This window comes from Budorcas taxicolor, chromosome 3 (genome assembly GCF_023091745.1).
Source record: "Budorcas taxicolor isolate Tak-1 chromosome 3, Takin1.1, whole genome shotgun sequence".
Classification (NCBI taxonomy): Eukaryota; Metazoa; Chordata; class Mammalia; order Artiodactyla; family Bovidae; genus Budorcas; species Budorcas taxicolor.
The window spans coordinates 75163832-75177638 of NC_068912.1; the positions used below are offsets into that span (position 1 = coordinate 75163832).

A 13807-nucleotide genomic window follows, 5' to 3' on the forward strand; every position below is an offset into this window, starting at 1 on the left:
GAGGAAGAAGAGAGGGAATGAGAGATTAAAAGAGAAAAATGGTGGGGCACACACATCCCCCCATACCTATGTAACACATGGAATGTAAGAAACTATGACAGTGGTATAGATCTGAGGGTTATAAATATGAATTCAAACACTTTTGCTCATCTGCAGTTTAGCAAATCCACCAACTTTGTTACTCAAGTATATTTTCTTGTGGCTCACTGTCCATATTAAATACTGGGATTAGACTTCACTGGATGATTTTTAACATTCGCTTCAGTACTAAAATTAAATTATTTTTTCAATTAATGTTTAGAAGCTTATAAAACAGATAATTTTGTTAGTATAAATATCATTGAAATGTGATTTAATCCTTAATATGCTGAAACAAGGATGAAGTTAATAATATATAGAAATAAATCTAAAAAAATATAACCCATGAAAAAAATTAGACTTTACCAAAAAAAAAGTATAAGTTGTTAGAGTGTAATATAAGTATTTCTCAGGGTACTTTATAATGCATTCTTAAATAAATAAAAAGAATGATAGCCATGCTAGACAAAGTCCACTGGGATGCATGCATTCTTGGATCTGCTGTTTAAATTGGCATTAGAAATATTAATCACAAATTCAATCTGAGTTTTAAATTATATTATTGAACTTGTTTAAAAATACTTGATATCAGAGGACTAAAAGTCAAAAAACTACATTTATAAAATTTAAATTATAAAATGATACGCCTAGTATACCAATTAAGAACACCTTTTAATTTTTAATAAGTGGTGGTATATGAATGAAAAGTAATTTTCAAATAAGGCATTAAATTAAAATTCTACACATCTTAAAATATCTTCAATGTAAAATTACATTTGTAAACTGAATCAAAGGCAAAAAATGGGATGGGACATGTTCTTTCTTAATTGAATTAAATACTTCATTGAATACTGTAATCTAATTTTTGAAGATGCTGTGTCTCCGCTGACACGGTTAGATAACTGTTTTCTTATGGCCATAGTGCTGAAACTTTCTGGTTATTTTATAAACAAGTTAATGTTATATTTGGTCACATCACTGAATATATTTGGGTACTTTATCTCTGTAAAAATATTTAAATGTGGAAATAGAGTAGATTTGCCATGAAGCTAAAGAAGTTTGTTTGAGGGTATATCACCTTCATGGGCTCTTTCAAAGCCTTATAAGGGGCCCTACTTATGTATTTACAAGGTTATTTTATATTCTTTTCCTTAAAGAGGCTCCTCTCCAAATTGTGGAAAATCATGAAATCTGGAATTGTTCCACCTATACAATAAGGTCCTTGCTTCCCATATGCTAGTCTACCAGCAGAATTGACTGGAATAACTAAATTTTACCCCCAACTAGCCACAAATAATAAGCCACAAATCTGACCAGTTTCTATTTGTGTAAAATCAGTAGATGTAATGATAATATTTAGAGTTAATTCAGAATTCAAATAAGATAAATGTGAAAGTTCTTTGAAAATATACAATTTCTATGCAGAGATTAGATACTATTTTTAATATCAGATTCTACTTAGGTATTTTTAAAATCTGGAGTCTTTCGGCAATTTAGATCTATTATATATATGTCTAACCATAATATCTAACTGGATCTCTTTCAGGTTGTATGCACCAATATCATTTATTCAATATCTGCCATGTGCCAGGCACTATGCAAAGTGTTTTATAAGGATAAATAATTTATTATTAGTTATTACTTTATATAAATAATAAAACTTATTATTTACCAAATAGATTTAAATATAAATAAGTCATCATTAATAACAATTAAAATCTATAATAAATTACATTTCATAACCCATTGTAGTATCTGCCCCTATTTTACAGAAGGAAAACAGGGGTTCAGATGGTGTAAGTTGAAGGTCATACAGATTTAGGTATCAATGCCCAGATTCAAGCTCAGGTTTTTGACTCCAAAGCTTATGCTTCACAAGTGTTACTTGGCTCAGAGCTATTCTCTGGTATAGGTGCAGCACATATTGTACAATCTTATGGAAGAAATAGTATAAATCTAAAATGTGAATTTTATTGAGTTAAATAAGATAATGTCAATGTTTAAAACATGAAGTTAATATATTAAAAATGAAAACAGTATTTTATAGTTCTGTTATGTTGATAACCTCTCTAAAAGCATATTTTATACCCTTTTACAGATTGTTTTGCCTGTTTTCCAACTCATGTGTGATGTGCTTCTGAAATGAATAAACATGATCATAAATACAATTATATTTATAGTTTGGTAGAGCTCAAATAAAAAAGTAGTTCATATTTCTAAATATATAAGTTATAAATATTCCCTTATTCTAATATGGGATATATGTAATAGGTGGTAAAAATTTGTCAGTTATGTTCTTAGTAAAATATTGTCTATATCACTCACCATAAAGTATTTGCTCATTTTACATATACATTTTATCAAAATGCAAGATTTTTACTGAAATGTTATTTTATCTTAATTTTGAAAAATAGAAGTGTTTCACAACATTATATATATCTTAGACCTTGAAAAAAGTGCAGTAAATGCAAATAGTAGCTGCAAGATGTTGGAGACTCCCAAAGATTTGACAATGAAGAATTACTGTTAACAGTAAGGGATTTAGAAATGATATCACAAATTCACATAGAAGTATGCTTTTCTTACATAATGATTAAAATATAATCTGACTGTAAATTCCAGTAAGAGAAATAATAGTTAATGCTTTGGTTGTTAGTTCTTTTAAATATCTTATTCTAGAAATTAATTGGAACATTTTATAGAAAGGAAACCTATAGTAGTTTCAGTTAGGATTCTCAGCTTGCTTTATATTGTAGAAAGAATATAAGCCGCAGAATAAGAATCTAGTCCACTATATGTGGATGATAAAGTTTATAAAAAGTAGTGCTCTTCTACTTCCCATTAAGATTTTCTTTTTCATTAAACTCTTAAACACCCCACCTACTGAGATAAGGAAGTCCTATTTGCCAGAATTTCCAGGCCAATCTTCTCTTACAGGAATTCTCATTATCTGTGCCTTCAAATTAAAGGGAAATTGATGCTTTTCAATAGATGTCCATCTTTGTGTTCAAAATCCACTCTCAGCAAATTTCAATTGCAATTTCATGCTGTTTTAAGAATCTAGCTTTAGTTATTCAATCTCTCCTAGAATTGATATTACAGAAAAATGTGTGTATGTCTGGGGACAATTTAGATTGCATCAATAGTGTCATCAACATTCTGCCCAACTATTGGTATTCCCACACTTTAAGAGAAAACCCTTGGAAAAAAAAACATAAACAAAAATGAAGTACCCAGCTCAAAAACCATGCCAGCTATCCCACCAGTAGGCATCTCATATTGATGTTCCCTCCCCCTCTGACTCAGTTCTTCCCTCCCCGTTGCCGATGTCAATGAACAAAAGTTAAATTGGGATCAAACATTGGCAATTGAAAGGTTTCTAGATGATCAACATTTCTTACCCCACATCATGCAGAACATACCCCATAAACCACTGTTCCAAGGTTGCGTCTACATAGGGGATTCTCCTACCCCAAACACCTAGGCCTACCTGTCTGCCACTTAGAGAGGGAAGAGTGGTAGATTGTGCTGCAACTGGCAATGGAGTGCACATGCTCCTTTCCTGCTGGAGGCCACTTATACAACCCCATGCCAGCTGTGGGTCATTCTGGGGGACAGGCATTTCTTGGATCTGCTGATCACACCTGGCCCATGGTGTGCAGCAATCGCCAGACAGTCTGGCAGGTTGGAGAGTAATCCCACGCTGGCCCCTTTCCCAGGGGGCTTGGCAGGAGTGATCCTGTGGGAGAAGGAATCTCCATTTTCTGGGAGAAAGAGGAGCACTGTAGCAAAACTTTCACTTTATCATTTTTCTATTCTTGATTTTTTTTTTCATTCTGGGTAATGTGTTTAAAACAACCATCAGAAAATTAGTTTTAACTCTGCGTGATAAAACAGTATCAGTGTCACACAAAACCACAGGGTCTCAATTTCTTCACACAAGGCAGCATTCATACTACACTAAGCACACTATAAGTAGGGCATTATACTCTAGTCCATTTGGAAGTTAATGCCATAGGTTAGCAGTTCCTTTTAAAATTTTATGTAAATTAAAGGTAAAATGAAAATGGTGCTAAATTTAATGTATATGTAATGAGCCAGAAAAGTATAATTTCATGTAAGATTTCAGCATATTCCATTCATCATGCTTCCATGATGATTTATTTAGACGTTTGCTCATATTCTAATTTGTCCAATAACCAATAGCATTGGAAATACTCAAATTAGTCAAAACCAAGTACTCTGAGATTTTGGAAACATGTATTATTTCCCCAATATATAAAATAAATCAAATGTAAATAAACATAGAGAAAATGTACTCTAAAGTATAATGAACCTACTCTCATTATAATCAAACCTGATCACATAACACACAAACAGGGCTTCTAAATGTCTGTTTGCATTTACTATATTTTATGCTTTCATTGACACGTATATCAAAGTATAATAAGTGTACTCTTTTCTTCTTAGAGCCTTTGAATTGTTTTTTTCTTTTTTTAAGGAAGAATTATGTAGTTTTTGACATTCAGTGAAATAAAAGAATGAATCAGAGGTCCAGGATAGAATGCATCATCCATTGGTTCCGGATTTAACATATAAAATCCTTACAAGAAGAACTGAAATGTTCTAAAGGTCTTTTTTCTTGTTTTAGTTAAAAATGTCTCTTTGGTTATTAGACAGCACTAATCAACCATTCAGAAACATTTTTTTAAAACCCAAATCTTTAACACAATTGTTATTTTGATTTGGGAATCTATTTTGAGTTCTTCACAATGATACAGGTAGGCTTTGTCAATTACAGTAAGGTTCTATGGTGTTCTGGTTCAAGACAAAGGTTTAGAAAATGTGGGAAGGAGGAGACAGAGAAGAACATGTCACACAATCCAGATCTATTAATAGGATGCATATACAATTACTTAGGCAAGTAGTCACCAAGGGTGAGAGCTGTTAGTATCCATGATGGAAAAAGTGCAAAAATAATATAAAAATGATGAGAGATTCAAGATGTTGCCCTGATGATTAGATGAAGACCTGATGTTAATGTAATTCATATAAATTCTGACATTTTCAAATTTATATAATGGAAAAATATAGATTTTAAAATTCTGACCTTGTTACTTAGATTAGTACCAATAAAGGATTTTTAAAAATATGCTTTAAGGTGAAAAATTTTAAGTAATTTTCCTTAAGGGATACTACCTGCTATTAGACATTCACACTAAGTGAAAAACTTGTTCTCACACTTAAGAAAATTCATAACATCTTCTTAAACATTCCGGAAACGTAGGATCCTTCCAAAATTTTAATGCAATGTAATATATCAATCCAGTGGCTCTTTCATATATGTGGATTTTGACTTCATACAGTCTGAATGATGCCCTGCCTTGCTCAGTGGTTAAAAAAAGCATTTCAGTGTTTCAAAGATGTAGTAGTAAGGTATTAAGTGAAGCCCACTACTCAGACTTTTTGTTAGTTTTGTTTTTTGTTTTCTCTCAGCTTGAATCTCTCATGTTGCTATTCTGTAAGATGGGGTGGTTTATGAAATTTGCTCAGTCAGGATGTTTGCCTCATTCTGAAGCACAGCCGTGCTTCCAAAATCACATCCTGCTATAAGGAAAAGTACCGCCGTGAAACTTGAAGATGTATCTGACCTTCTAGCAGAGGTCAGTCAGTGAGTCCCAAAGTCTATCTGAATAATAACAATGAACAAACAAAAATAATGAGAAGGAAGAGGAAACAAAAATTAAAAGGTTCACCTTAACTTTCCCAGCATTTTCATCATCTTCCTTTTTTTCTTCAAATTCAAAGGCAACAGTCATGCGTTGTTGTCTCTGTTCTTCCCATAGTGTGGGGTTAAAGCTGTCACTGTCTGACTGGAAATCTACAGTTAGATTCCAAAGTGTTACTGTTTTGTTTTGTTTTTACAAAAATTATTATTTAATAGAACTTAGTATACTATGCAAAAAAAATGGTGATAGGTACTAAAAACAAATATAAAAAAAAAAAGAAAAGAAAAAATAAAGGGATAGAAAGAAAAAAGCAAGTAAAAAACAAGGAAAGAAAAAAAAAAGGAAAAATTCTCTTGATATTTGTTATATAGTCTTTTGACATCTTAACCCAAATTCAGCTTTGCTAAGTGTACATTAATTATATATTGGGGTTGAGAAGTTTTCCAGTGTAGAGAATGGACATAGCATAATTATGATAAAAGAGAGAGCTAGATTAAGCATTTTAAACTATTATCTCCTTTAATTTGCAAAACAGCATAATGGTCATACTAATATAATCCTCAACTTAATAATGAGAAAACTATCACTGAATTTTGAGAGACTTGTTCAAAGTGGTGCAGCTTCTCCATGGCCAATGCAGGATTCTATTCCATGTCCTGTGACTAATTACATAAATGTAATCAGTAATCTTTATTAGGGTGTTATAAAAGATACTATGTAACGCTGCTTTGCAATAAATGGCCCAAGATTTCAAACTTTTTTGTTGTAGTTTTGTGTGTCTGGTTGGGGGGCAATGTAGTGGTGCTAGGTAAAAACATGCGGAAATGAAGTCTTTAACATTTGGGTCTCAATTAGTTTAAATATGTCTCAAATTAACAGGGAAAAGAAATGGCTTATCAATCTTTAATTTACATGCTGGTTAATGGTAATATCTTCTTTGCAACATTATTGTGAAGTTCACATTAAAAGGCAATAAAAGCACTTTTGTTCTGTTGCTAAGTCATATTCTACTCTTTGTGACCCCATGTGCTATAGCACATCAGGCTCCTCTGTCCTCCACTGTCTCCCAGTTTGCTCAAATTCACGTCCAATAAAAGTACTTAATTTAGGCTAAATTCTTTCCCAACACATCAACTTTATTATATATAAAACTTTATTGCAAGGAGTTCTGAGAGTTGGTTTTCTGCATGAAAAGTGAAAAAAGTGACTTGCTTAAAGTTCAAGACAACTTTTCTGTTACCAGCTCTGCTCTCCTCAAAGGAAAACAAAACCAAAAAAATTAGGCTAATTTCTTAATACCCCATCTTACCTAACTAGGTCTAACCTCATTCCCTGGATCAAATTGGGGATTTAATCTTTGAGGCTAGATTTCAGAAATAACTGGCAAATATGAGAGACTTTTCATTTTCTCCTATATCTTTTCAAAATGAAATATTCTGTTAATCTAGGGATATTAAAAAAGAATGTAAGTAAAATTGCATGAATAAAACATAATCTTTACTTAAGATTCTTCTTATAACCTATGTAAACATAGTGGATTTTACTTCATAAATTCTAAAAAATAACTTTTACTGAAGCCTGAAAAATACGTATGAAATAAGCTTTCCTTTTCCTACTGCTGTAGATCAAAATCTGAAGAAAAATATCCACAAATGATTCACTTTCCTTTTTAAGTAAAAACAAAACAAAAACAAAAACAAAAAACCTAACAACATTTATTGTAATTATTCTGTAAATATGAACTTCATGAGCAAATAATTTCTTTTAAAAATTGATCTTTTAAATGGGTTGGGTGGATTTAACCATTGGGTGAATTAAAGTGAATTTGCTCTTTCAACGTTAGGTCCATGAATCAAGGCAAATTGGAAGTGGTCAAACAGGAGATGGCAAGAGTGAATATTGACATTCTAGGAATCGGTGAACTGAGATGGACTGGAATGGGTGAATTTAACTCAGATTACCATTATATCTACTACTGTGGGCAAGAATCCCTTAGAAGAAATGGAGTAGCATCACAGTCAACAAAAAAGTCCAAAATGCAGTACTTGGATGCAATTTCAAAAATGGCAGAATGATCTCTGTTCTTTTCCCAGGCAAACCATTCAATATCACAATAATCCAAGTCTGTGCCCTGACCAGTAATGCTGAAGAAGCTGAAGTTTAATGGTTCTATGAAGACCTACAAGACCTTCTAGAACTAACACCCCCCAAAGATGTCCTTTTCATCATAGGGGACTGGAATGCAAAAGTAGGAAGTCAAGAGATACCTGGAGTAACAGGCAAGTTTGCCCTTGGAGTACAAAATGAAGCAGGGCAAACGCTAACAGAGTTTTGCCAAGAGAATGCACTGGTCTTAGCAAACACCCTCTTCCAACAACACGAGAGAAGACTCTACACATGGACATCACCAGATGGTCAACACTGAAAACAGATTGATTATATTCTTTGCAGCCAACAATGGAGAAGCTCTATAGTCAGCAAAAATAAGACCAGGAGCTGACTGTGGCTCACGTCATGAACTCCTTATTGCAAAATTCAGACGTAAACTGAAGAAAGTAGGGAAAACCACTAGACCATTCAGGTATGACCTAAGTCAAATCCCTTATGATTATACAATGGAAGTGACAAATAGATTCAAGACAGACACTGTCTACTCTGTCTATCAGGAACATTTCATGCAAAGATGGGCTCATTAAAGGACAGAAGTGGCACGGACCTAACAGAAACAGAAGATATTAAGAAGAGGTGGCAAGAATACACAGAAGTATACAAAAAGGATCTTCATGATCAAGATAATCACAATGGTATGATCACTAACCTAGAGCCAGACATCCTGGAATGTGAAGTCAAGAGGGCCTTAGGAAGCATTACTACGAACAAAGCTAGTGGAGGTGATGGAATTTCGGTTGACTATTTCAAATCATAAAAGATGATGCTGTGAAAATGCCAGCAAATTTGGAGAACTCAACAGTGGCCACAGGACTGGAAAAGGTCAGTTTTCATTCCAATTCCAAAGAAAGCAATGCCAAAGAATGCTCAAACTACCACAGAATTGCACTTATCTCATGTGATAGCAAAGTAATGTTCAAAATTTTACAAGCCAGGCTTCAATAGTATGTGAACTATGAACTTCCAGATGTTCAAGCTGGTTTTAGAAAAGGCAGAGGAACCAGAAATTAAATTGCCAACATCCATTGGATCATCGAAAAAGCAAGAGAGTACCAGAAAAACATCTATTTCTGCTTTATTGACTATGCCTAGAGCTTTTGACTGTGTGGATCACAACAAACTGCGGAAAATTTTTAAAGAGATGGCAATACCAGACCACCTGACCTGCCTCCTGGGAAATCTGTATGCAGGTCAGGAAGCGACAGTTAGAATTGGACATGGAACAGACTGGTTGCAAATTGGGAAAGGAGTACATCAAGGATGTATATTGTCACCCTGCTTATTTAACTTATATGCTGAGTACATCCTGAGAAACGCTGGGCTGGATGAAGCACAAGCTGGGATCCAGATTGCCAGGAGAAATATCAATAACCTCAGATATGCAGATGACACCACCCTTATGGCAGAAAGCGAAGAACTAAAGAGCGTCTTGATGAAATTGAAAGAAGAGAGTGAAAAAGTTGGCTTAAAACTCAACATTCAGAAAACTAAGATCATGGTAACTGGTCCCATCACTTCATGGCAATAGATGGGGAAACAGTGGAAGCAGTGACAGATTTATTTTTTGGGGCTTCAAAGTCACTGCAGATGGTGACTGCAGCCATGAAAATTAAAAGATGCTTATTCTTTGGAAGAAATGTTATGACAAACTAGACGGCATATTAAAAAGCAGAGACATTACTTTGCCAACAAAGGTCCGTCTAGTCAAGACTATGGTTTTTCCAGTAGTCATGTATGGATGTGAGTTGGACTATAAAGAAAGCTGAGCGCCAAAGTATTGATGCTTTTGAACTGTGGTGTTGGAGAAGACACTAGAGAGTCCCTTGGACTTCAAGGAGATCCAGCCAGTCCATCCTAAAGGAAATCAGTCCTGAATATTCATTGGAAGGACTAATGCTGAAGCTGAAGCTCCCATATTTTGGCCACCTGATGCGAAGAACTGACTCATTGGAAAAGACTCTGATACTGGGAAAGATTGAAGGCAAAAGGAGAAGGGGACAATGGAGTATGAGATGGTTGGATGGCATCACTGACTCAATTAACATGAGTTTGAGTAAACTCCAGGAGTTGGTGATGGCCAGGGAGGCCTGGCGTCCTGCAGTCCATGGGGTTGCAAATAGTCTAACATGATTGAGCCACTGAACTGAACTGAGTGTTTAGTTAGAAGTCTTGTGCCTGTCAATTCACCAAGATAAGATATTGCTCCTAAGAGTCAATGTTATTTTCATGATAAATATAGAGAGGAAGAGTTATGTTTTTTGAAATTTCACTTATTAATAAAATATTATTATATGGAAGATAAGATCTGTGCTTGGAGTTAGCTCCCAAATGATTTATGTGGCATGGCCATGTGCTAGTATTGGCCAGAGTTAGAATGAAATTAATCCCTTTTATCCATAATCATACAAGTATAGGAGAAATTTCTATGTTTACCTTCATCACCACGAGGTTGCTGGGGAAACATGTAGTTAGTCAATACTCTTTGCTTTGTTTCTGGATGGGCTTCAGTTTGTAAAGGGATAAGGGCTTTGGACTGGAAGCAAAGGATATAAATTAGATTAATATTAGAAATATAAAGAATATTTCTTTTATATAAGATAGAGGTCAACAGTCTGGCTATAAGATAGAGGTCAACAGTCTGGCCTCACTGTGTTGAATGAACAATTAAAAGAAAAGTAGGGAAAAATAACAAAAAAATAAAATGTAAGATAAAATAAGACTACTGTAGAGGAATATTTTGAAATTATAAGGGTTTCATAGTGAGATTTTCTTTTTCTTTATTATATTCTTTTTCAAAACCTATTCATCTTTATTGAATAATACCTGTTTTTACCTTGAAGAGACCAAAATGTGTTAAACTGTTTCAACTAAGTAAACTTTTGGTATAGTTCTATATGTTCATTAACTGTTGCCTTAAAAAGGCAAATGGAATTTGCTATTAAGTTCATACTATACAAGATCATCTATGAATTCAATTAAGTTAAAACATAAGCATTTACTTTTAAGAGATTTTTGTAACCAAAGACAAAGTCTGCATATACATAAGCAACTCTCCTTGTATCTGATATATCACAAAGAATTTACCTATGGATAATAACATTTAATTCTCTATATTAATTTTATTGCAGAAATACAATTTTTGAAGGTTTTTAGAACTTTGATTTTAAATACAAAATATAAACATTGAGAATAATGATATTGTTTAATAGTTTACGCTTTTTTCATGACATTTATTAATAAGAGTGAAGTACAATGGCAATTTAGGATGCCAACTTGTCTCATGAAACTGAGTCAAAACATTAAATCACTGTTCTAAATAAAATTTAAATGATGCAGCCACTGTTCTGTTCATTCTTCCACAAGAATATAAATCCTGATATTATTATTATTATTTTTTACAATGTAAGACTGTAGAAAAGACTGTTCCATTAGCATAGTTCATATTGATTCCAGAAATGATTTATTTTATAATGGTATACTGATGATTTGAAAAATCTACAGTTCATTGATGACTTGAATTTGACTGACAATCTAATTTTTTACTTAGTAGATGGGAAGAAAATGCTGTAATGACTGTAGGAGTATAAACATTATTCTCACACTTACATAACATTTTGCAGAGGTTTAATTTTTTACAAAAATTGCCCAATACTTATGTCTGAACAATTCATTTACTGGTAATGTCACTTTTATGCTCAGAAAATAATCACAACAAACTAAATCCAAGAATTTATATTTTGGGGTAGGATATTTTAAAATTTTAAGATTACAAGGAAAAGCCAAAAGAAAACAAAGTATGTCCAAATGGTCTATCACTAGTTTTTGTGGTGGTAAATCAGATGGTTTCGACTATTTTTACTTTCCAGTTAATAAAATTATTCATGAACACTCAAATTACTGATTCAGTTATAATCTAATTTCATAAGTGTAAGAATTAATATCATAGCAATTTCACAGAAAGTATTGATAAGAGCAACAAAAGGTATCACAATATTTTTGAATACATTTTTAGAATTAAGTTGACTATAATTAAAAGCATGGAAAAAAACGAACATGGAGGATAGTAACTCCCTCTTATGGGGATTGCAGTAATGATTTCTTATTCTTTACCTTCAGAGGTATAATTAAAGTACATCCTCTAAGGACATGTATGTATCACTTAGAAAAATGATCATTTTTGTGTATTAGATTTCTGAGAGGGAAGTAGACACTAAATTGACGTATTTTAAAGGGATGAGAATTATACTATTGTTTGTCCATAGGAATGGAATACCTATTTGAATTGTTACCCTTATAAAAATCTCTCCTCCAGGGGATAAAAAATCTATATTTTGTAGTAATTGTCAAAGGTATGTATTGCAAATAAATTAGTAATTCAACATTTTAATTATAGTTCATTTTAATAAACAAAATAAATCAGGTAATAAAAAAATGTTACCTGATTGTCAGAAAGCCACAAAGCTGCAAGCTCCTTCAGTTTGGTAAATGAGAATGGTAAATTCTTCAATCTGCAAAAACAAGAAATTTTTAATAGAATGGGTGAAGATGGATAAAGATCATTTAATGAAGTTATTTAAAATACTATAACATTTATTTCATTCTTCTCGTCACTTTTTTCTCTTCTGAGTAGCCTGAGGAATCATTTAAAAGTGAAAATCTTGAGGCTACAACTCTTCAAATGATAGGATAAAACCCAGAACTGTTACCATGCATCGTCAGACCCTCTAAGATCTGGTCCCCTCAAACCTCTCCACAGCTTTTTTGCTAGTCTTTTTCGGACAGTCCTGCCAGTGCCACTGGCCTTCAATCAGCCTATTCCCAGGAAGAGCCAAGCTCCTTTCTCTGCCTGGAATACTCTTTTTTCCATACTTCACTTAACTAAAATTCCACAGATTCTCTAGTCAGCTGAAATGCCAGTTTCTGCAAGAAGCTTTTCTTGACTCCTCACTTAAATTTCTTTCCCCAATCTAGTCTCAAAGCACTTTTACTTCATAGATATATCACAGTTTGATATTATCTACAATATTTATTTTTGTAGTTATTTTTTTTTACGGTTACTGTTTAATATCTCTTTAAAACTCTAGACTCTACGAGGGCAAGGGCCTTTCCATCTTATTACTAAATGAATTTACAGCTCTGAATTTTTTTTAAGATGGTAAAACATTTATTTTTATTTTTTTTTACTTTACAATATTGTATTGGTTTTGCCATACATCAACATATATTGATTCCTAAAAGTGTGTCCTTTTGTTCTTCCACCCTGTATACATCATTTAGTAGATATTCAAAGAGGCAATCTTTAAAAATAGCATTTTAAGGTATATGAAATTGTATTCAATCAAAATTATCTATTAAGCTTTGGCTTCAGCCTGTGGAGGGTCAAATCACCAATTGCTTACTTCAAGATAAATAAGATATACCTGAATTGTGCATGATCAATATATTGTTATTACATGAATTACCATCATAGCTAGTCAGCACAGTGAATAATACAAACAAGGCACACCAGTGAATTTATTCTTACTTTCTGCATGTTCACTTTTGAATACAGACAAACATTTTAGATAAGACTTGGAATGAAAATTTCTGTTAAATCTTTAATAGGTTGGAATTCTATCAACAAAATGCTGAATAAATATATTTTGATAACAAAGATAGAAAATGTCAAAATAATGAATAAGGATTTTGGAAGCAGTTAATTGTATCTCCAAAGGCACTATTAAATAATTTAACAAATATGAAAAGATATTGACAAGCCTATAAACGTATCAACAGAGTGTGCATTGGCTGGGAAACTTTAGGAAGGATATAATGACCTTGCTCAGCTAATA

At 32.9% G+C, this 13807-nt stretch overlaps 1 protein-coding gene across 1 annotated transcript in view; it reads right to left on the reverse strand.

The window, feature by feature from the left end:
• The window catches only part of LRRC7 (leucine rich repeat containing 7), a 492466-nt gene that overhangs the window by 107759 nt on the left and 370900 nt on the right, over window positions 1-13807 (reverse strand). The window contains exons 13-16 of the mRNA XM_052637059.1: window positions 12415-12484; window positions 10410-10509; window positions 5835-5959; window positions 3569-3817 (exon numbers count right to left, since the gene is read on the reverse strand). Of these exons, the coding sequence (XP_052493019.1) occupies window positions 3569-3817; window positions 5835-5959; window positions 10410-10509; window positions 12415-12484 (544 nt within the window). The remainder of the gene's footprint in view (window positions 1-3568; window positions 3818-5834; window positions 5960-10409; window positions 10510-12414; window positions 12485-13807) is intronic.